The sequence below is a fragment of the Piliocolobus tephrosceles genome, chromosome 12, assembly GCF_002776525.5.
Source record: "Piliocolobus tephrosceles isolate RC106 chromosome 12, ASM277652v3, whole genome shotgun sequence".
Taxonomy (NCBI): domain Eukaryota; kingdom Metazoa; phylum Chordata; class Mammalia; order Primates; family Cercopithecidae; genus Piliocolobus; species Piliocolobus tephrosceles.
The window spans coordinates 87,072,388-87,094,533 of NC_045445.1; the positions used below are offsets into that span (position 1 = coordinate 87,072,388).

At 42.3% G+C, this 22,146-nt stretch overlaps 1 protein-coding gene across 2 annotated transcripts; it reads left to right on the top strand.

Annotated features, from left to right (window-relative positions):
* The first annotated feature begins 3,053 nt into the window (after positions 1-3,053).
* On the top strand, positions 3,054-21,265 carry VSIG4 (V-set and immunoglobulin domain containing 4). Of its 2 annotated transcripts, XM_023198451.2 has the most exons (8): positions 3,054-3,235; positions 9,190-9,546; positions 10,276-10,557; positions 14,917-14,979; positions 15,498-15,575; positions 17,890-17,994; positions 20,145-20,166; positions 20,506-21,265. In XM_023198451.2, the coding sequence occupies exons 1-8, from the start codon at positions 3,166-3,168 to the stop codon at positions 20,741-20,743; spliced, it is 1,215 nt and encodes a 404-aa protein (XP_023054219.1). In that variant the 5' UTR covers positions 3,054-3,165; the 3' UTR covers positions 20,744-21,265. The 2 variants fall into 2 exon arrangements, with proteins under 2 accessions (XP_023054219.1, XP_023054220.1); XM_023198452.1 differs by lacking the exon at positions 10,276-10,557.
* Positions 21,266-22,146: the final 881 nt, after the last annotated feature.

Sequence of the window (22,146 nt, forward strand, 5' to 3'; positions counted from 1 at the left end):
GGTACACATACACACAGGAGGGTCTCAGATAATGTTTACACATTGATAAATTTCTCCAATCTGACCTTTCAACCCTTGTCTAGAAAGGTGGCCTATGGGGGTAGAAATAGACATACAGCCACAGTGACCTCTGAATACTGGACCTCAAAGGGTGTGAGTCATTTTCTCTGCTGCTCACCCACAACCTGTGAACTCTTACCACATGCACACTATCATCTCATGAAGCACTGAGTTTGAAAATAAGAAAAAGGTGGACTCCCTGAATTAAAGTAACTACCCATCTCTCTCCTCTTCAACCACTTCATCTTTTCTGGCTCATGCCCTGGTGCCTGGAGGATCAAAGGTACAATTTTTTGAAACATCAACTTGGATGGTAAGTGGCACTTCTGTCATTTATCAGTTGTGTGACCATGGGCAGGTTCCACGGTACCCCCAGATCTAAGTTCTCTCAATAAGGAAAGATTATTCATAATGCCTTCCTTGTGAGGTAAGGCCTAGGAATAATGTGCACAGCACAGAGCAGGAGTTCTACAAATGGTACTTTTAACATCACTTTACCTGGGAAGCCTTCCCACGCTACTATTGCCTTCACTAAATACTGCCCAAACCGCAAGTTTTACAGCTAAGTTAAGAATTCACCTTGTATTAGTGTGTTCATATGTGTTTGTTTTTCCTTTACACTAAAATATCACTGATGCAGGGACCATATCTAACATTTCTTTTCTCTCCCTCACAACATCCATAGAAAATCTGGAACTGTTGTAGAAGTGGTCATTAAAGGTATCAATGAAGCAGAATAGTGTGTTACTTAATAGTATCATTTCTGGAGGCACATAAATAGGAGTTTGAATCTTGTCTAGGCACCCTCTATACAAGTAAGTGATTTCACTATTCTGGGTTTTAGACACATTTGCAAAACGGAGTTATATTGAATTCATTCATTCAACAAATATTTATTGAGTGTCTTATATGTTAGGCACCGTTTTAGGCACTGGAAATATAACAATGAACAGGACATACAAAAATTCCTGCCTTCAGAAGCCTTACACTCCAGTCTTACATTCTGGAGATGGAAAACAAACAAGTAAGACAGTAAATATACAATATGTCAAGTAGTGGTGAGCTCTACAATGAAAAGGAAAAGTAGTGTAAGGGAGTTCAGTGTGGTAGAGAGAGATACAAGAGTACATACAATAATACCCACCTGAGGGGTTGTAAGGGAAATAACCCATGCAAGGTGCTTAATCCAGTGACTGGAAGAGTAAAACATTTTAAATAGCAACTATCATTATATAGTTGTTAGTGTATGTATAGTATAGTTTGATTTTTATAAATCTGAGAAGATACAAGCATTAAGTCTAATTATGTTCATGTTACAATTAGGGAAGCTGAGGTTCAGAGAGATTTGACTTGTTCAAGGCCTCAGAATGAAGTAGACACAGAGCCAGGCTTACCTCCAGGTTTCTGACTTCTCGTCCAATTCTTTTACTAATCAAGAGGGCTACTGAGCCTACTGCAAGACTGGAAGTCTTTCCCAGTCTTGAAGTAATGTTGTGCATACTCCCCAGGACATTTCTTTATCTTCAGATCCAGGAGGTCCTAACAAAATGCAAGAGGCAGCTCAAAACATACACAATCACCTGGTCAGGCAAAAATTGACACCAGTTCTGTAGGCTTTTTAGTAGGAAAGGGGAGGGGTGTGTGTGTTGGGGGGGCGGGTGGTGGTGGTAGTGGCGATGGGGTGCTGGTTGAAAACTATCAAAGGAAGGTTCTCCAAAGTTCAGGGTTTCCTGAGTGAGAATCCCCGTCGGAAAAAAATGGCTAAAAGTTCCAGTGAGATGGAATGAGTGCAGTACTCAAAAAACAAGGAACAACCAGTCAAAGGGGACTGGGCCCTAGAGGCAGAGGTGATTGATAGAATTCCATGTAATAATGGGTCCTGAAATGCTGGAATGTCTTCTTAGCCCATGCAAGCTCCAAATCATCTGTATGCAGTCACCTCTTGGCAAGTATGTTTCTTTATATTCCCACTCCCCATCTCTGTACAAACTCCTCCCTCCCCTGACCAAGGCCTTTCCTATCCCTTCAATCAAAAAGTAAACTAAGCTTAGATGCTACTTACAGTGCAGTATGAATTTTTTGGATGCATTTGTGTTTTTGAAAGTGCTTATAGTTTCAAAGCTTAGTAGACAAAGGGCAGTGCCAAACCTAGTTAGACTGCTGATGAAATTACAGTCACTCTGGGGCCTGTGAAGAGGAGTAATTTCTGGAGCAGTTGAGCTTTGCTAGGAGGCATAATATCACTCTATTGTAGGTCAAGGGCCTGTACCAATTGGAAGTCAATGAAAAATTTGACCTAATAGAGCATACTACTAATGGGCTGCTGCACTGGAGGCTGGGCTTAACTTTCCCTTAAAAGAAGTAAATAATAAATAAATTCCTTATGAAAAAGCATGGAGAATATTAGTGAAAATGAATTCTCCCTTACCACCAGAGATGTGGAGCCATTGTAGAAAGTGATTCAAAGAGCTTCCCCAATATGAGATATGAGGCATATTCACCCATAACAGCTTTATCCATTGGCTTGCCAATTATTCAAGTTTTGATGTGTAGAAATCCCTTTAATACACTAAGCTGTTGTACTCTTAAGCCCAAAGGCACCCCAGACCCAACACCCTGTCCATTTGCATAGGCTGCACAGGCAAGGGTTAACAGTACAACTGATGAAAACCGGATAGGCCAGCAAAGTTGTTCCCTTCTCCCTGGGCTCACCACAAAGGAAAACACTCCCATACTGGAGTGAGAAGACTCATCCCAAAGGTCACCCCCACAACCTCTGAGTCTTGTGGAGGAGACTCAAAATAAATACAGCCTGGGAGATCAAAGACCAGAGAGCCCCACTGGCTCCAGGGAAAGTCAAGTCAATACCCTAGCAGGGGAGAAGAATTGCTTCACTCACCCTGGAACCTCCAACCCCAGGAAAGTGGGGGAAGGGGGGATCCCACATGACCTGTGCTGAAATAGGGAAGGAAGGGGAGTGTGTGATGGGACTAGGAGTTTGAGTGAGAGATATAGGGAAGGAGGGGAAGTAAACACACACAGACACTGGTGGCCACCAGAAGTTTGAGCCTCTTTGGTAGCTGGAGGCTGGAAGAAAGGACAGAAATGGCTCTGGCTATGATGGGGATCTTACTGGGCCTGCTACTCCTGGGGCACCTAACAGTGGACACTTATGGTAAGGCAGAAAGTGGGGGCCTGGCTGCCATTGCTGGCTTAGGCAAAAGGCTAGAGGGTTGGTGTTTAATGTCTACTAAGGAAAGCCTATTCCTGCTGGGCAGGTGAGTGTTCTCAACCAAACTCTGAAGGTTCTCTCAGCCTTGAGCAAAAGGGACAGACGTAGCTGAAGTCTGCTGAAGAAGTCAGAAGGCAAGTTTGAGCAGAAATTGAAAAAGAATTTTTCTCTTGGAAAACATCTGCATGATTTTCTAGGGCTTGTATCTCAGGGGCATCAAGAAGGCTCCCAGTGACACCCGAATTTTTCCTCCATCTACTGTCTCTCATCTAAAATTCTACTATTAGACTTAACCCCTCTGCTTCCAAGCTTTGGTCTCTGTCAAAATATATAGCCCCTGAAGAAGGAGTGTTTTCTAAGAGTTGGATAGGATTGTAGAAATAACCTATACCACCCTTCATTGTCATGAATAAGTGCTCAAAAACATTCAGTAGTGATTGAGATTTCAGTGTTCACTACCTCTCCAGACCATCTAGTCTATCCAGGAGCAGCTCCAACTGTTAGAAAGTTATTATTTGTGTTGAACTAAATTCAGTTCCCTCTGACTTCCATCCAAAAGCCCCAGCTTTGCTTCTTGGGGCTACACAGAACATAGATGCTTCCTTGCCCTGTGATAGCCCTTCAAAGGCCTGAGGACAAGTACTATATCTCCTTGACTCTTCTCTCCTCCAAGCTGAACAGCCCCAGCTTTTTCAACTGGTCTTCATAGGACTCGGTTTCTTACACATTCCTGGGCTAACTCACTTCCCTATAGACATGGCTCAATTTGTCTGGGCTATTTATGGGTCGGATACAAATCCCAAAGGAGGATGGACTATTCCATAGTCGCATTATTTCCTTGGAGCTTGGGACGCTCCATCCTCATTTACACTCCTGAGAAGTGAGATGGATTTTCAGGAAACTAAACCTGGGTAACAGCTAAGTGAGATCCAATATAGGGTAAAGGGGGTTTTTGCTGCTTCCCTATCATCCCTAGAGAAAAAGGCTGGATAGGTGTTAGTTTGGTGTCACTTGTGAGGTCAGAAAGAATCCAGCTTTCCATAGCTGACTCTGATTAGATTACCCTATCCTGGGGCTCTGTGACCCATCAGAATCTGGAACCTCAGAGTTAGAAAAGACTCTGAATTAAGTCAACCAAAAGAAAAAATAATTTGCCCCCAAGCCAAAGAGCATTAGTGGCAGAGTTAATGCTCCTGAAAAAGTATTTTTCTTTCTATAACTACCATATTTCCATTCTCTAGTAGGTTTTATAATGTATCTCTCTACCTTCTCCAAGTCTGTTGGTGTGAGCTAGGGCTCAAGCCTGGGGCTTGAGGGAGCATTTTAGAAATGTTAAATTTAAATACTGTGCTTGTGTGCGTGTGTGTATGTGTGGGAGAGAGAGAGAGAGAGAGAGAGAGAGAGGAGAGCACTCTTGTTCCTTCCCCAGCCTATGAGCTTTTCTAGACCTGGAAGCAGGCCTTCCATTTGTATATAGAATCTTACACTATAGACCTGAGGCTCAGGTTATGCTGAGCTGTAAATAATACCTTCCTTCTCCCTAGACTTCATTGTTCCCAGCCCATCTGTACAGTAAGGAGGTTGACTTGACTGGCCTCAAAGGGGTTTCTCAACTGGACAGCTCTGTGGGACTGCAACATCACTGCTAAAAAGCCTGTAGGGGCCAGAATAAACTGCTGATCTCTTCCTGTGGGGCTAAGTGATATGTCAAGATAATCAAAATTTTAAAAGTTCTAATCTTCATATTTTATACACATTTTAAACATTTCAGAAACATTTTATAAACATGCATTATATAAGCTAATCCTCTATCCAGGAGGCATTCCAGGAAAGGGAGAGAAGCCAGTCATGTAGGGGAATGGGATAGAGACATGGAAAATGTCACCCTCTTTGTGATGACGGGAGGAAGAGGATTCAGAAAGAGACCTAGAATGGGTCTTATAAAGGAGCACACACCTAGTAAATTCAGCCTTTCTTTTCTTCAGTGCCATTACACAGGCGTCAGACATTTGCTTTTATAAGGCTGGGACCCAGGACCACAAGAAGCTCAATACTGTTCCCTCTTTCTCAAGCCAAATCCTCCCTCAACAAAGCTCCTTGAGTCAGTATCCAGCCCTGGTCTTTCCCCTGAAGAAGGCCAATATTTGAAGGAAAAACAAACATTTCCTGAGGGAGGAGAGCAAAGCTCGGGCATTATGGGAAAGATTTTTCAGAAAGCAGCTGGCAGATGGGGGCATATTTTTTTTTTTTTCAATCATGGGATAATATCTAACCCTGAGATAACACCCAGAAGCCATGTCAGGTAGGCCCAGGTAAGAGGTTGCTGGTTTCTATTGTGACTGATGGTTTAATAATTTAAGAAGGTAAGAAAGCAGTGTAGCTTCTGAAAACCTGTATTCTAGGCCTCTAGGCCTAGCTTTGACCTTGCTATCCATGTGACTTTGAGTAAGCATCTTCCTATCTCTGGGTTTCAGCTTACTCATATGTACCATAAGGGAATGTAACTAAGTGATTTCTAAAAGCTCTTCCAGCTATGCCATTCCAGAAGACTCCAAATTCTATCCTCTTTTGTACCTCAACCCCTGTTATACCAAGTGACTTGCCATTTGGTGGTTTTAAGGTATCCATAATGGGCACAGTGTTCTGCCAGGAGGTGGGAGGTTTCCCGAAATGGATTTTTCATACCCAATCTTCCAGGAAAACAAAGAGTATTGTTTAATTTGGCCAACATTTTACATTGGTTGCTAAGACAGCCCTGTTATTGGAGACATGGGCTGCTGTGTCCTCTCTGGCTGCCCTACAACCCACAGACAACCTAGTACCTGCCCATAACTCAGTAGATTGTATCAGACAGGAGAGAGCGGTTCCTTACCATATGATGACTTCTCCTTCATGTCAATATTAAAGCTGACGACTTTCCAACTTAATTAATCTGTTTATCCAGGAAATGACATATTGAAGACTGCTATAGGATAGGAATAATTTAAGACAACTACAACAAGTTTCACTTAGGGCATGGGACAAGACTGACATTTATCCAGCACCCACTGAATGCCAGCCACATGCTAGGTGCTTTCACATGTATGAACTCATTTAGCCTTCACAATTATTCTCTATAGAATCTTTTTTATTATTTCCACTTTACTGATAATTACCTGAAGTTCAGATAAGTTTGCTATTTTACCCAAGGTCACACAGAGAGATATGTGGTAAGGCAGACCTTGCACTTACATCAGTGGTACTCCTACTACATAATACAGTCCTTCATTACTCTCCTGCTCTCATTAGGGGCTCCTGCTTGATTCTAGGAAAACTACAAGGAAAGGTAGAAGGTAAAAGTCAGTGGTATTGTGGTTTACTTCACTTTGGAGATCAAAGAACCTGAGGAATAGTACAATGTCATTTTTATTCTGATGCCCTGTACCTATAATCCAATCTCTATGCAATTAAGAAGCAGGAGGAAGAAGAGGAGATAAAAATAAGAAAAAGGAGAAGGAACAAAAAAGAACAGAAGCATAATGGAAGAAAGAGTGGAAGAAATAAAGGAGGAAGAAGGGAGAGGAAAAGAAAAATAAGTAAAAGGGGGAAAACATGCCATTTTGGGAAGTCTAGTTACAAACTCTGTCCTATTCATTCTGGGACAGAGGAGTCAAGCTTGACCTACTTTTCAAAACTGAGAAATTGAAACTAACTAACAATTTTTTTGATAGGCCACACTGAGCTTTGTGAGAATTTCCAGCAAATTCCCAGGGAGGGAAAACACAAGCCAGGCCTTGCAGCTCCCCTAAGGTCAGAAGGAAGACATGCATATGCATAGACAAAGGCATTTTCAACTGCTCCAGATGTCCTCACAGCAGAATGCTGCTTTGTTGCCCAAGAGGGGAATGTGCGAGTGCTTTTCAGAGAGGAGGAGGGACATTGGGAAAGTCCAGAGGAAGATTAATGAGGAATAGCCTATTAAACCAAGAGGCTTAGATAGTTTTCATGGGGTTTAAGGATGGTATATTTGTGCTTGCATGTGGCCAAAAATATGCATGGGCATGTGTGTCGATGATAATGAAAAGCTGCATCTGCAATCACATGGAGGTATGAACTGTCTATAGCACAATGAAACCTACTACCTGGTGAAAATTCACCGCCAGCTGGAACATATAATCATATAACTTCTATTTCTATTATACTCTATTAGCACTGGACCACCTAAGATTAGAAGGGACCTTAAAGAGCAATGCTAAGACCAAAACAAAGCCTAGAACTTCCCCAGACAGCTTAGTTCATCCATAGATAGCTCTGATTAATCACAAAGTCCATTGTAAGGCAAACCATCCCTTCTGCGATGTGGAAGGCAGAAAAGAATATCATTAAAAGAAATAGAATTAGGAAAATAGGGCTAACCAAAATCTACCCCTCTTGTATTCCCATTTGTAGGTCTGAGTTCTGCTCTCTGCCAAATTTGAAGCATTCCAGGGAGTATGTAGTGGATCTAGCAACATGGACTTATGTTTATTTATTCTTTTCTACTCAAGGGTTTTTCTTGGGTAAAATATGCTATTGATGTTCTAAGAGTCCCTGGTGAGGGCACAGGCTAGAGGCTTGACTTTAGTATCTCTATTAACAGAAGACCTGATGCTGGACAGTACATTCTGGGAGTTAGAAAGCATACACTCAACCCATCCAAAAGATGTCATCTTCCATTTGCTTGACTGAATACTGGGAATTCTAGGCTCAATTAAAAGCTTTTGAATAAATATGACTGAATAGTAATACCTCATATCTTCGAAACCACCTCTCTTAGGAGAGACATGAATATATTGCCTAAATATACCCACCCCACACTCCTGGCCCCAGTTAAATAAAACAAAAAAATCTTCAAAATAAGAGCTTATGGATGGAAAATTCTGATGGGAGGGCAATGGTTGTTTCAACATCCCCATCTCCTTCCCCCACCCCCATCCCCACCCCTAAGTGTTTCCTTCTCAAGCACACCAAGGAGCAATCTCCCATTGTTTCTATCACCATCCCCACTACAGCCAGCTTCAGGATTTCACTCAGAACCTTTTCCTCTCTAGACCAAGAATGGATGCAATCTTTTCCCCCTCAAGATGAAATTTTCCTATATATCCTTGCTAGGAACTAAGAGAAATCAAAAGGAAGATAAACAAAAGAAATCAGGGGAAAAAAAGTCAGGTTTACAAAGTGCAGGTTTCAAATTTAACAATAACTAATGATTTTGTTAAACAGAAATGTATATCCAGACTTCTTCCTCTCAGCTGGTTCTACCCTCAGAATTTCCTTTTTCCTGTCTTTCAGAGAACAGCTTAGGGTTGGGACCCCAGTCACTGAGTATTTCTAAGGGAACAAGAGAAAATAACAGGGCAGAGGGCCCTTTCTTGCTGATCTCAAAAGCCTACACTTTTCTCCAGGTGCATATTTACACAAAATGAAATAGTCCAGACCCAAATGCTTAGCATTTTTGCTTCCACATCTCTTTTGGAAAATGTGAAAAGAAATGTTTTTCATGGATTTGCAGAATGACAGAGTTGATAGAATATCTAGGGTACCTACCATCCAAACTCTCCACATTATAGATGAAGTAAATGAATCTTCCATGGTAGGGAGGTGACTTACCTAGGATCACCTCCATAGCAACACAGTATGTTGCCATAAAAAAGGGCTTGAAACTCACAAATCTAAACAATGTTAAAGGCTTTCATTCTGAAGACTGATTCTGATTGATGAGAAGGCTAGCAAAGAGCAAAAGGGCACAGGTACACAAAAGTGTGATAGAAAGTTGAGTGTTTTTTCTCAGAAACCTTTTGAGGTCTGTCGTTGCCACCTTAGTTGCCAGATAGGTATGCCATCTATGTTTGCTTCTTTCCTCTGTTCTGCCTCTTCAGGACTTCCCATCCTGGAAGTGCCAGAGAGCATAACAGGACCTTGGAAAGGGGATGTGAATATTCCTTGCACCTATGGCCCCCTGCAAGGCTACACCCAAGTCTTGGTGAAGTGGTTGGTACAACGTGGCTCAGACCCTGTCACCATCTTCCTACGTGACTCTTCTGGAGACCATATCCAGCAGGCAAAGTACCAGGGCCGCCTGCATGTGAGCCAAAAGGTTCCAGGAGATGTATCCCTCCAATTGAGCACCCTGGAGATGGATGACCAGAGCCACTACACGTGTGAAGTCACCTGGCAGACTCCTGATGGCAACCAAGTAGTGAGAGATGAGATTACTGAGCTCCGTGTCCAGAAACGTGAGTCACTATGGGGGTAGAAAAGTACTGATAATCAATGAATCAATAGTGGATGTAATTCTAGAAACTCCTGAAAAACCCAGAGGCCTTTGTTTATCTATACAGAGGCTCTCCACAGGTATATGTGCTTATCAGAGAAAGTGGACAGGCAAAGAATTATTAGGGTTCGCATTCCCATGGTTAAATTTAAGAAATGCTGGGAACAGTTCCTGACCTGCAAATCTGTATCCCTTCAAGTGTCCCAGAAATGCCAGCATCCATAGCCTAGTTACCCTGCTTGGGCTCTGGGATTTACAACTCAAAAATGAGTATATTTAATTTGTAGATAGACGCTGATAGAGAAGCTCTGGGGAAAGGGAGGCAGAGGTTAGCCAGGATAAATTTGCTTGGTGGACAATTTTACAAAGGTCTGACCCTGAAAATCCACGACTGCAGGTAATCCAAACTCAAAACTTGAGCCCCAGAAGAAACTACATTATTTTTAAAGGTCAGTTGATTTTTACTTCCAAATATTCCAAAATCCCAGGTAATACCAAAAAGTACTTACCTTCAAAGGAAGCCATTTTGTTTGTATTGCCCTTTCCTTCCTATTTCCTCCAAAGTCAGAAGCCCCCTTTAGTTCCAGTTGCAGATATATGCATGCTCTTATGCCCAACAAGAGTGACTCGGTCTTGTGGTCCCATATCCTTATGACTGCCCAGAGTTTCCTGTCTTGTCTTTTCTTCACAGTCTCTGTCTCCAAGCCCACAGTGACAACTGGCAGCGGTTATGGCTTCACAGTGCCCCAGGGAATGAGGATTACCCTTCAATGCCAGGCTCAGGGCTCTCCTCCCATCAGTTATATTTGGTATAAGGAACAGACTAATAACCAGGAACCCATCAAAGTAGCAACCTTAAGTACCTTACTTTTCAAGCCTGCGGTGGTAGCTGACTCGGGCTCCTATTTCTGTACTGCCAAGGGCCGGGTTGGCTCTGAGCAGCACAGCGACATTGTGAAGTTTGTGGTCAAAGGTGAGTGGCCCTCTCTCCTGGTGAGCATCTTAACAGACCAGTTTGAACCAAAGACACCTCAAAATGTGCCCTTATGCAAAATAAGAATTGGGAGAATAGGGTCCCAAGCAGGCAATGGTTGTACAATCCCAAATAAAAAAAAAATGGAACTGGGGACAACAGGGATAGAGACATTGCCCATCATGCCATAGGTTAAGTAGATAAAGACAGTGAAGGAAAGAGTGAGATTTACTAGCACATTGTATTTGCCAGACACAAAGTACCAGAACTTGACACATATTTTCTCATTGAATCGCCACAACTGTCCCATGAAATAGTTATCTTTACTCTTACTTTACAGAAGAGGAAATAGAGTCAGAAAGGGGAATCTACTTGCCCGTGGTCTCACAGCAAGGAAGTATAAATCTGGAATTGCACTCAGATTTCATGCTCTTTCTACTATGTCTGATTGTTTCTCATGGTTGAATCTATATCAGATCCTGAGCACCCTTCGAAAGCTGTTGTTTTTTGTTTGTTTGTGTGTTCTGTTTGTTTGGTTATTGTTTTGCTTGTTTGATTAGGCTTGATCTAATATATTTACATGCTTTCTTTTAACTCCCCCCCCCCCCCCCCACTTCATTGTAAAGCCAAACACAAGTTCTGGTTGAAGTATCCTTGAAGATGAGTTCTGGTTCATCAAGATTTGACTATTTCTTACAGCACTGTCCTGGGAGCACTACGAACTATGCATATAAACACGTAAGCTGAGGCTTAAATGAAGAGTCCAGCAGTGCTGTGTCCAGATGAGTTTTCTTAGCTTTCAAGAGATCTCCTTGGAAAGAAAGACACCCCAACAAGATCACCATTGCCCAAAACATGTTGGAAACTGACTGATTTTAGCGAATTGCCCTCAGAACGATCTGAAAATTATTGTCTTCTGAGGATAGATCTGTATAAGGAGAGGACGTAAAGCTAGCCCAAATGGCTTATTACCATTTGGGCTAGGAGACTGATGTTGGTTTGAGACTCTTGTGTTTGCCTGGAGGAATTTATTTCCCAAAGTTAAGCTGTAGTGAGGATGTATGTGCTGTAGATCATGGTTTGTTAGTTTGGGGAGGAACAAGAGTGGTCCGCCTTGAAACAGTTATATGAACAGTGTCCCAGTTCTCTAAGAGCTGACAGTCTGGTCAAGCAGAGAGGGCAGGGCATGACCAGAAAGCCCAAGAATGTATACTTCATAAAGAGACTAACTGAACATTCTCGCCTTTCTGTGAGTTACTTCTCAGACCATCTAGGCAAGAACTTGCTCACAGTAAACCCGCCTGCCTATTCCTTCTCACAGTCAATGCTTATCACAGTGCTCGCCATTGCCCCCTACTGATAGATAAGAAAACTGAGGCTCAGGGAAGTTACTCTCAGCCTTCCACTCTTCCCTGCTCTGTGAGCCAAGGTAATCTTACCTGGCTACCTCTATCTGCCTCCCTGTCCACCCAACCTTGTCCCCTGAGTCTGACTCCCGGTTTCACCTCTGCCCTATGGAACTCTCAGCCCTTCACCCTTCCACCTCACTATGCACTGTTCTTTAGTTCTAGAAGGACTCTGGAGGCCCTGCTTTTGCTCATGTTCTTGGACTGCTGAGCTTTGCTCACAAACAAAACAAAACAAAGATATGAATTGACTCCACTTTAATTTGATGCTCTGCAACATCCACTGCCTGCCCCCATACTGTGTGTCTATTTGCTTATCTTTGTCTCATTCCTTGTAGCAGCTTTTCAGAACATTTCTACCTTATTTAAGGCCCCCAGCCCTACTCCTAAAATATAAGGTAACTTCCTTCCTCTGTAAGAAGGTCCAGGCCCTCTTCAGATGTGAATTTTATCAACTACCCTCCTCTCTGCCTTGATATTTCCCTATCCATTTCCTCTTGGCTCAGAGTAAGGTATGCTTTGCTCCTCTCCACAACAAGCCCCTCCTCCTGAACTCAACATCAGCTACTCCAATGCCCGGCAACACCCTTTATCCTCTACCTAAGTCAAATATATATGCATGCATAATATATGTATATATGTCAGTATGCAAGCCTAATACATACATACATACATATATATATTTTATTAAAAAATATTTCTCCATCTGCCACCTAATCTCTTCTATGGTCACTACCAACCTTCTCATGAAGGTAGCTTCCACCAGCTGAACCTCTCAATTCATTCACCACACATAACTTTGTAATTTGGGGTCATCATTAACCTCTGTATCACCAAATCCCAAGGCCTCTGCATTCATACTTTTCCTCCTCAACATCTCTGTAACAGTGGTCCCTGTTGGCCATTTATTCTTCCTCAGTATTCTTTCAGTCACTGCTATAAATGACACCAATTTCTCTTGGTTCTTCTAAGACCTTCCTGAATGATCCTTCTGAGACACCTTTGCTGGCTCTTTTTTCATTCACTCCTTAATTGTAAATGTTCTCAAAGACTCAGTTCTTATTAATCTCTGCATGTATTTCAATATTATCAGGAGATTTTATTTACTTCTGTGGCTTCAAATATCACCTGCAGGCTGATGACTCTCAAACCATAATATTATCCGTAATTTTTTTTTTTTTTTCCTGACTGCTAGATCCCAGTGTCTAGTTACCTTCTGGACAGCTTCATTTCTAATCTCAGCTTGTTCAAAACTGAATGTACCTTTTACTCACCAAACCTGTTCCTCAAACCTGTTAGAAAACACGGCAGTATCTTTGACTCCTCCTTCTCTTTTACCTCGCGTGGTCAAATAATCATCAAGATTACCAAGTGCTGTGAATTCACCTACTGAATCAGGTATCTTATTAGGCTCTTTCTTTCTCTTCCTATACCCTCATGGTCTCATATTCTCTTTTAAAAAACAATTTCAATCGTCTTCTAAATGCTCTCCCCATGTTCATACATTGTTATGAAATCATCAACTTATTCAATATTTATTGAGTATATATTTTATGTCACTAGATTATAAAATTCAAGAGTGCAGAATTCTATCTGTCTACTTCATGACTGTTCTCCAGAGCCCAGCAAAGTATTTGGCACAAAGAAGACACTAGACGAATATTGTATTTGTTAATAAATGGGCAAAATATGCTATTGCCTCATCTTTGAAAATCCTACCATGTTGTTGTCAGAATTATTTCCAGAAAAAGAGGCTGAACAATTTTGCTTCCTTTCTCAAAAGAAACTAAACCTTTCTCAAAAGGTGTAACCTTCTGTTACACCCCATGGATCCTTCCAACCAAAGAACAAAGCCCAAACTCTTTTAGTCTGTTTTCAGCCTACCTATCCAGCTTTATCTACTAATATGTTTCTCCACATGCATGCTGTTTCCTCTGCTAGCAAGAGGGAGGAGCTTATGGTTTTCTCATGTCTTTCCTGAGCAGGTACATGGCCCTGTGCTTGTGTGTGGCCTTCTACTTTCCCAGAACTGTGTCAGAACTCTTCAAAATCCCTATGGAAATCTTATTCCTCAACCGTTTTTAAGGTTATTTTGGTTAGTTTTTTGTTTTTTTGTTTTGTTTTGTTTTTGCTTTTGTTTTTGTTTCTCTCACCTATTATCCATTGTCTCAGGCAGCTGTGTGACAAATGCTACCCCATCCCTGGGAAGAGGCTCTTAGCACTGGGTGACCAATAAAACAAGTCTTTTGAGTTAGGTCTTTCAGGGAACCACCAGACAGGCCAAATAATGGCAATTGTTCAAAAATGAAGTTTGTTGGGCCCACTCCAGCACCTGGAATGGGGTTGTATGTTCAAGATTACCTCTGAGGTAGAAGGGGTAAGGGGACAAAGATAAGTTAAAACAATATAAAGCTTGCTGTTCTTACCAAAACTGGGATATTTTTCTTCCATAAATTCTCTCTAAGGTGCTGCAAACCTTTGGCTATTTTGCAAAATTCTAAAAAAAAGTTCACTATGTCAAATTTTGCATTATTTCACTGATGTTGTTAAAAGGTAAATTTCTGGAGGTTATTATGACACCATTTTCACTGGTGTCACCCATTGCCACCTTCTTTATGATACTTGCCAAGTTTCTCTCAAGAGAATTAACTACTGGGTCTCAGTTAGAAGTTAGTAAAAAATAAAATATATTTTCCCATCCAAGTTGATTCACCCTCTGATCTCTAGATACAAGTTCCTTCCAGATCTATTAATCCTGGGTTTAAAACTCTGTCCTTGATTGATGTATGAAAAGTGAACAAGCAACACAGGACTTACCAGCGTCATGACAGAAGTGTTGAGACAGGTCCAAGTATGGAACTGAATGGCCTTTACTTACTTCCTCTTTCCCTAGGGCATTAAACTATTTACCTAAGGGTATAAGATCCCTTGAATCAGTTCCCTTTCCTTGCAGACTCCCCAAAACTACTCAAGACCAAGACTGAGGCACCTACAACCATGAGACACCCCTTGAAAGGTGAGTTTTACTATTGTTTGAGAAAGTAGTAGAGGTCCAAAATGGTGTCATGGTAGCCAAGGAAGGAATCACAATGCCATTGAATGGCTAATAAACAGTCAATTGGTTCCTCAGCGAGAACATAGCAGTAAAGGAATGGAAACAAAAGAAAGGTAACAATGATGAATATATACTTTTTTTGTGAAAACTTCTGAGGCAAAAGGAAAGAGAGAGTTAGAATACTCCCATTGGAAATACAAAAAAAAGAGAACACCAAATTCTATTCTGCTCCTAGTTTGACTTGCTGTATGACTTTGGGTATATTATCTCCCCTCTCTGGGACTTCTTCTCACTACCCACACCTAAAGTAAGAAATGAGGATGCCTCATCTCATGATACTAGTGGTTGATAACATGGCCAGGCACTCTGGAAAGTACAGCACATATGGCCAGAGAAGGACTCCAACCTTTGCAACCATCTCCTACCTCTCAGCTTTTTGATAGAAGAGAGATCTCTGACCCTATTCTCTATATTCATAGCAACATCTACAGTGAAGCAATCCTGGGACTGGACCACTGACGTGGATGGCTACCTTGGAGCAACCAGTGCTGGGCCAGGTAAGAATATTGTCAGGATTTCTATCTTTTCTTCTTGACTCTAAGCTTTGTGACCAAAACTTTCCATTATGCACACTGTTCTACAGCATTGAACTCTGCAAGTCATTACCTGCTATGTGCCAAGCAATGGTCAAGGACACTGAGGATGGGTAAGGTGGGATGTAGAGAGAGAGAGATACAGATCCAGGGATGAGTGAAGTCAGAGTGAGGTTAAGGGGAGTGATAAATGTGTCCTTTATTTAGTTATCTGTTGCCATAGTAATATACTTTCCAAACATTCTGAGCAAGAAATAGGGATAGAGACATTATGACATTATGACCTCAGCCAGGTAAAGATAATGGCAGAGCGTCATTGCTTGAGCTCTTAACCAGGGCTCTTCAAGCCACTTGAAGCTGATTTCTGATTCCTCCAAGGCCTTGAAGATTCCCAAGTCAGGGTCTCAGAGATTCAAATCCCAAATAAATCTTTTGTGTTTCACCTGCATCTGATAGTCAGTTGGTGTGCACTGACATGACTACATTGACTATTGAAATAATAGAACACTCTCACACCAGTTGATAACTAGCTGCTCCCCTTAACCCCTGAACCCTCCATTATTACCTGGGGCCGCCTTGTCTCATTCTTCAGAGCTCTCTAGACCACCCCTATGGTCATGCAACAAAAGGTATACCAAAGAATCTCTAAGACTCCAAGTCTACAGTAGGCATCTGTTGCGATTGGTTGGAATTAAATAGTTTGATAACTATCACTCCTGGTACTCATTCTCTGCCTGTGTATAATTGAGAGTGGACTTCCAAATGCTCTTTGTACCTCTCCTTTCCTGACTGTAGAGCTTTTTGGCTATCTCTGGGCAGCACTCAAACCTGTTTTATGTGCCACATTTGCATTGCCATCTTTGGCTTCAAGACTTCCATAGCTCCATTCCTGTCCCCGAAGAACGTCTATTGGGAGAAGAGAAGTTAGAAAATGCCTCATAGGGAGTTGGTTTGGAAAAATGAGAAAATAACCTTGGGCAAAGTCTAAGTTTTTAGATATTAAGTCTGCGGCCTATTTTCTCTACCAAGTTTTTAGTACTTGACTCTCTTCAAAAGAGAATATTTCTTCAATTTGTACCAGCTTATAACTTGAGTTCTCTCAGTTCCAACAAGACACTCTGAGGACCACAAATACTGCATTCCTAGGACACGATATCTTAGAGTCTCATGAAAACAAGCCAGTTGCAGCAACAAATCCTAAGTACACTTAGGTTCCTTTCCTTACACCTCTCTATCACCTGACTTAGCTTCTTAGATTCAGAATATTATAGCTAAAAGTGCATTAGACATCATTCAATCTTTTCATTGAACTTATGGGGCAACTAAGGCCTAGTGACAAAACTAAGTTTTGTCTAAGGTCACTCTATTCATTTTTCCATGGCTGCTGTAAAAACTTACCCAAACCTAATATCTTAAAACAGCATAAATATATTATCTTCCACTTCTGGAAATAAGTCTGACACAATTATCATTGAGCTAAAATCAAAATGTCAGTCAGCAAGACTGTGTTCCTTTTGGAGAGTTTGGAGAAGAATTAATTTCCTTGTCTTTTCTGGCTTATAGAAGCTACCCACATTCCTTGGGTTATGGTCCCCTTCCTCCATTTTCAAAACTAACAATGTAGCATTCTTAAATCTCTATTCCTTTTTACTATGTAAACTAACATACGGACAGGTTCCAGGAATGTAGATGTGAATATCTTTAGAGGACCTTTATTCTGACTACCATAGTCATATAGCAAGTAAATAAGAGATCTAGGACTGGAAGCCCAGTTCAGGTGATTCTTTCAGCTTTTAAGCATAATGGGAATATGTGCCTCAAGTGGCTCAGTGGAAATATGTTTTGATAAAGAAGGAAGCTGGGGACTTGACCAGAGAGTGTGATGGGAAGAATCTTTGTGGCTAGAAGTAACTGATCAGAATCTTAATAAGGTATGCAGCATTTTTGGTGAAGCTGGAAAGTCAGAATATTATTTTCTTTTTTCTAAGGGAAGGTGAAAACCTTCTGTCTTGGCCCTATAGAAAGCATGGACAACTAGCTCAAATGCCCAGGCCAATCAGCCCACCATTGAGTCTGTAAGAACCTATTTACACATGGCATCCTTTCTCAAGTTTTTCTCATGTGCCTGGAGTTTTTTCTCTCTGGCTAGCTAAGAAGGTTAAGGGAATATGGAAAATGAAAAAGAAAAAGGCTTGGCCTAGTCTGGGTTATTCCTTAGAGTTTTTGTTTCTGGCCTTATTTTCAACCAAAAACCACTTGATCTTGTTTTACCGTCTAGGAAAGAGCCTGCCTATCTTTGCCATCATCCTCATCATCTCTTTGTGCTGTATGGTGGTTTTTACCATGGCCTATATCATGCTCTGTCGGAAGACATCCCAACAAGGTTAGTCATGAATATGAGAAGGTGGCTTTGGCTCATTTATTCTTTCTGTCAGTATACTTGAGCCTAAATTCTGTATCAGGCATTGTGTTAGGTACTTCAAGAAGCTCCCAGCCTAGTTTGGGAGTGAAGGTTGGGTGCAGGGAGACAGATGTTCAAGCAAACAATGGCATAAGATGTATGGAACTAAAAGCACTAGGCTTTGGTACTCAGTCAAGTACAGCCATCTTTCTAATGAGTCACCTTGTAATGATGCAAGAGAAGGAGAAGTCACAATCCCTGCCCTCAAGTTGCTTACAATTTATTTAGGAGATTCAAGGTAGAAACATGGAATTTATCAATAACAATATATAGCAATAGAGGCTATAAGCTCAAAAACTAGAGAAGACAATCAATGCTAAAGGGATCCAGAGGAAAAGAGAGCCTTTTAAGGCTTGAGTAATTAGCAAGGGATTTCAGAAGGAATAATATGTTAGACCACATTTTGGAGGATGAAAACAATTTGTAAGGAGACAATATTTCAAGAAGAGGGAATTACATCAGCAAAGTTGTAAGGGCCTAAAAGACAACTAAGAGTGGGGTCATCAATAAAGAAAACTTCTGTAGATGGGCAACAGAGAAGTGCAATGGGAAAGGAAAGCTTATTCCTGATTATAGAAGGCCTTAAACGCCAGGTTAAATCATTTGGACTTTCTTCACCAGGCCTTGCAAGGGTACTAAAAATTACCAATTTTTTCAAGCATGGAAGTGGCATAATGACAGCACAGTTGTCAGAGCCATTTAAAAACTATGAACCAACCAAGGAGGAAAAAAACTTGGGATGCTTGTTTCTAAAAGGAAAAAAAAAAAAAAAATACTAGCTATCTCTCAATGCCCAGTGCACTAGTCATTTTGCCTAACGTCAGTTTGTCTTATTCTCTGTACTATCTCTTACTCCAAAATAGTCTGGTTACTACCATGGGTCCTTGAATATCTCCTCCCAGGTTTCAATTATAAGCTCTGGCTTTTGCCAGTTAGCATGGCTATCACCATGAGGCTGAACTTGATAGCAGATACCTCACATGACCACAAACCCCAGGGGCACTAAAATGAAAGTATTCTCTTATAGTCTTGATGAGGCTAGGCATAAACGGTAACCACATTAAATTGTTTCTCTCTCAAAAACCTTCCATGGTTTCTTATGGCCCAGGGGATATAGGTCAAAATGCAGCATTCTATTCAAGGCTCTCTGTGATGTGGCTCTAGCCAATTTTCTCAACCCCCACCACTTCCTTATACCTAGTCTCATTTCCAAAAATTCCTCTTTCCTATCTTTCTATAAGGGAGACGGCCTCAGGGCATCAATTTAATTTAACATAATTACTGAGCACCTATTGTGTGACAGGTGCTGGGCATATTAAGATGAAAAAGACATGACCCTTGCAGTACAGGTACTCATAGGCCAATGGGGGAGGCAAGACACAGAAATGCAGGGCTCTACCATAAGGCAGAATTCCTGTGGTTTCTCTTGTTTATTATTTTTGTTGTTTAATGCTTGAATTTCCAGTTGCATCCCCGAAAAATTATAAGCACCTAGAGGGCAGTACCAAGAAACATCTGTCTTTGCACCAACCTAAGCCTTTGAACCTGTACGGAATATAGGACATTCTTCCTCCACAGATTCTAGGGGGTAATAGTGACCAATACCATGGTTTTTCCTGGGTATATGGTGGGAGTGAGTGCATTTGGGAGTGGCTTGGGTCATGGTCATCGGCATCAGACTAATCTAGCCCCTTCTTCCTGGTATCCGGCCTTACAGTCAAGTTTCCCACAAGGACTCTCTGGGGATCCTTGGGGGAGACTTATGGGTAAAGAGCAGGTCCAGTTCCAGTGCCCTCCCTGCACCCATATCCAGAAACTGCTCCAGCCCAATATCCTGAGTCCAAGATGACAAAAGGGATAGTGACCATGTGTGCTTCCCCTTCCTTTACCTGATAAATTTGCATCTCTGTGTTTCAATTCACCTCCCCAATACCTACCAGGTGTTGGAAAGACATATTAAAATCCCCTCCTCTGTACCCTTCCCTCATCTTTTGACTGGTACCTGGGATCCATGCTTGACCTTTGTCCACTTGCCATGAAAACTTTTGACATGATTCCTCCTTCTTTTCTAGAGCATGTCTATGAAGCGGCCAGGTAAGAAAGCCTCTCCTCTTCCATTTTTACCCTGTCCCTGCCCTCAATTTTGATTACTGGCAGGAAACATGGAGGAAGGGGGGTGTGGCACAGACCCAGTCCTAAGACCAGAGGCCTTCAGAGTCCGGACATAGCTGTCTTCCCTCTCTCAGGCACCTCCTGAGGTTGTTGTGGCCCCCTGAACACAAAGGATAATTTAGATCCATCTGCCTTCTGCTTCCAGAATCCCTGGGTGGCAGGATCCTGAGAATTAATTGGCAAGAATTCAGGCAGAAGGGTGGGAAACCAGGACACCAGCCCCAAGCCCCTTCTTATGGGTGGTGGGCTCTTGGGCCATAGGGTGCATGCCAGAGAGGCCAACGACTCTGGAGATACCATGAGGGTGGCCATCTTCGCAAGTGGCTGCCCCAGTGATGAACCAGCTTCTCAGAATCTGGGCAACAACTACTCTGATGAGCCCTGCATAGGACAGGAGTACCAGATCATCGCCCAGATCAATGGCGACTACGCCCGCCTACTGGATACAGTTCCTCTGGATTATGAGTTTCTGGCCACTGAGGGCAAGACTGCCTGTTAAAAATGCCACACTAGGCCAGGATCTGCTGACATAATTGCCTATTCAGTCCTTACCTTCTGCATGGCCTTCTTCCCTGCTACATCTCTTCCTGGATAGCCCAAAGTGTCTGCCCTGCCAACACTGGGGCCCCTGGGAGTCACTGGCTTTGCCTTAGAATTTGCCAGATGCATCTCAAGTAAGCCAGCTGCTGGATTTGGCCCTGTGCCCTTATAGTATCTCTGCTGGGGGCTTCTGGTACTCCTCTCAAATTACCAGAGGGAAGATGCCCATAGCACTGGGACTTGGTCATCATGCTTACAGACACTATTCAACTTTGGCATCTTGCCACCAGAAGACCAGAGGGAGGCTCAGCTCTGCCAGCTCAGAGGACCAGTTGTATCCAGGATCATTTCTCTTTCTTCAGGGCCAGACAGTTTTTAACTGAAATTGTCATTTCACAGACCAGGGTTCAGTTCTGCTCCTACACTGTAAGTCTAATGTTCTGACTTTCTTCTGGTGCTCAATAAATAATCACAACAGCAACTTCAGTCATGTTGGTCTTCTCTCACAGTATGGTAGGAACTACTAAAAGTAATTAAAGTGAGACTAGTTAAGAAGGCTGGGGCCCCTGAGAGTATGGATGTCACTTTTGCTTTTTTGATCTTTTCCCTTCCCACACATGCCACTCCTACTTCACTCCACTGGTAAGCCCAGCTGGAGTACAGTGAATACCTGATTAAACAGTACTCCCCTGGCTTCCCTTACCCAACAAGTCATCCTGCCAGGTCCACCTGGATGATTCTTCCCACATCAACTGGAAGCCTGAGAAAGAAAAAGTCCTGGGCTGGGCACGGTGGCTCACACCTGCAATCCCAGCACTTTGGGAGACCAAGGAGGGCAGATCACGAGGTCAGGAGATCCAGACCATCCTGGCTAACACGGTGAAACCCCGTCTCTACTAAAAATACAAAAAAGCAGCCGGGCGTGGTGGTGGGCACCTGTAGTCCCAGCTACTTGGGACACTGAGGCAGGAGAATGGCTTGAACCCGGGAGGTGGAGCTTGCAGTGAACCGAGATCGCACCACTGCACTCCAGCCTGGGCGACAGAGCGAGACTCCACCTCAAAAAAAAAAAAAAAAAAGAAAAAGAAAAAAGAAAAAGGAAATAAAAGAAAAGAAAAAGTCCTTCTGTCTCAGGGGACTATGAATGCAGAGATGAAGGGATTTCCTTCTTTCCAAAGTATGGATGCACCACTTCCACTTCTTTGAAACTTAAAATCTTGGGGATAGTTGCATTTTTCACAGGTTATCTGCTTTAGCTCCTGGCCCCTTCTTACAATGTGAGGTGGGGATAAGAGCAAGAAACCCTTTCTCTTCAAGGAAGAATAAGGCTAGGAGTGTGTGTGTGTATGTGTGTGTGTGTGT

Coding starts and splice junctions, on each gene's coding strand:
- VSIG4 (XM_023198451.2), top strand. CDS start 3,166: ATGGCTCTGGCTATGATGGGGATCTTACTGGGCCTGCTACTCCTGGGG. Junction 9,547..10,275: donor TGAGCTCCGTGTCCAGAAAC/GTGAGTCACTAT, acceptor TTTTCTTCACAG/TCTCTGTCTCCAAGCCCACA. Junction 10,558..14,916: donor TGTGAAGTTTGTGGTCAAAG/GTGAGTGGCCCT, acceptor CTTTCCTTGCAG/ACTCCCCAAAACTACTCAAG.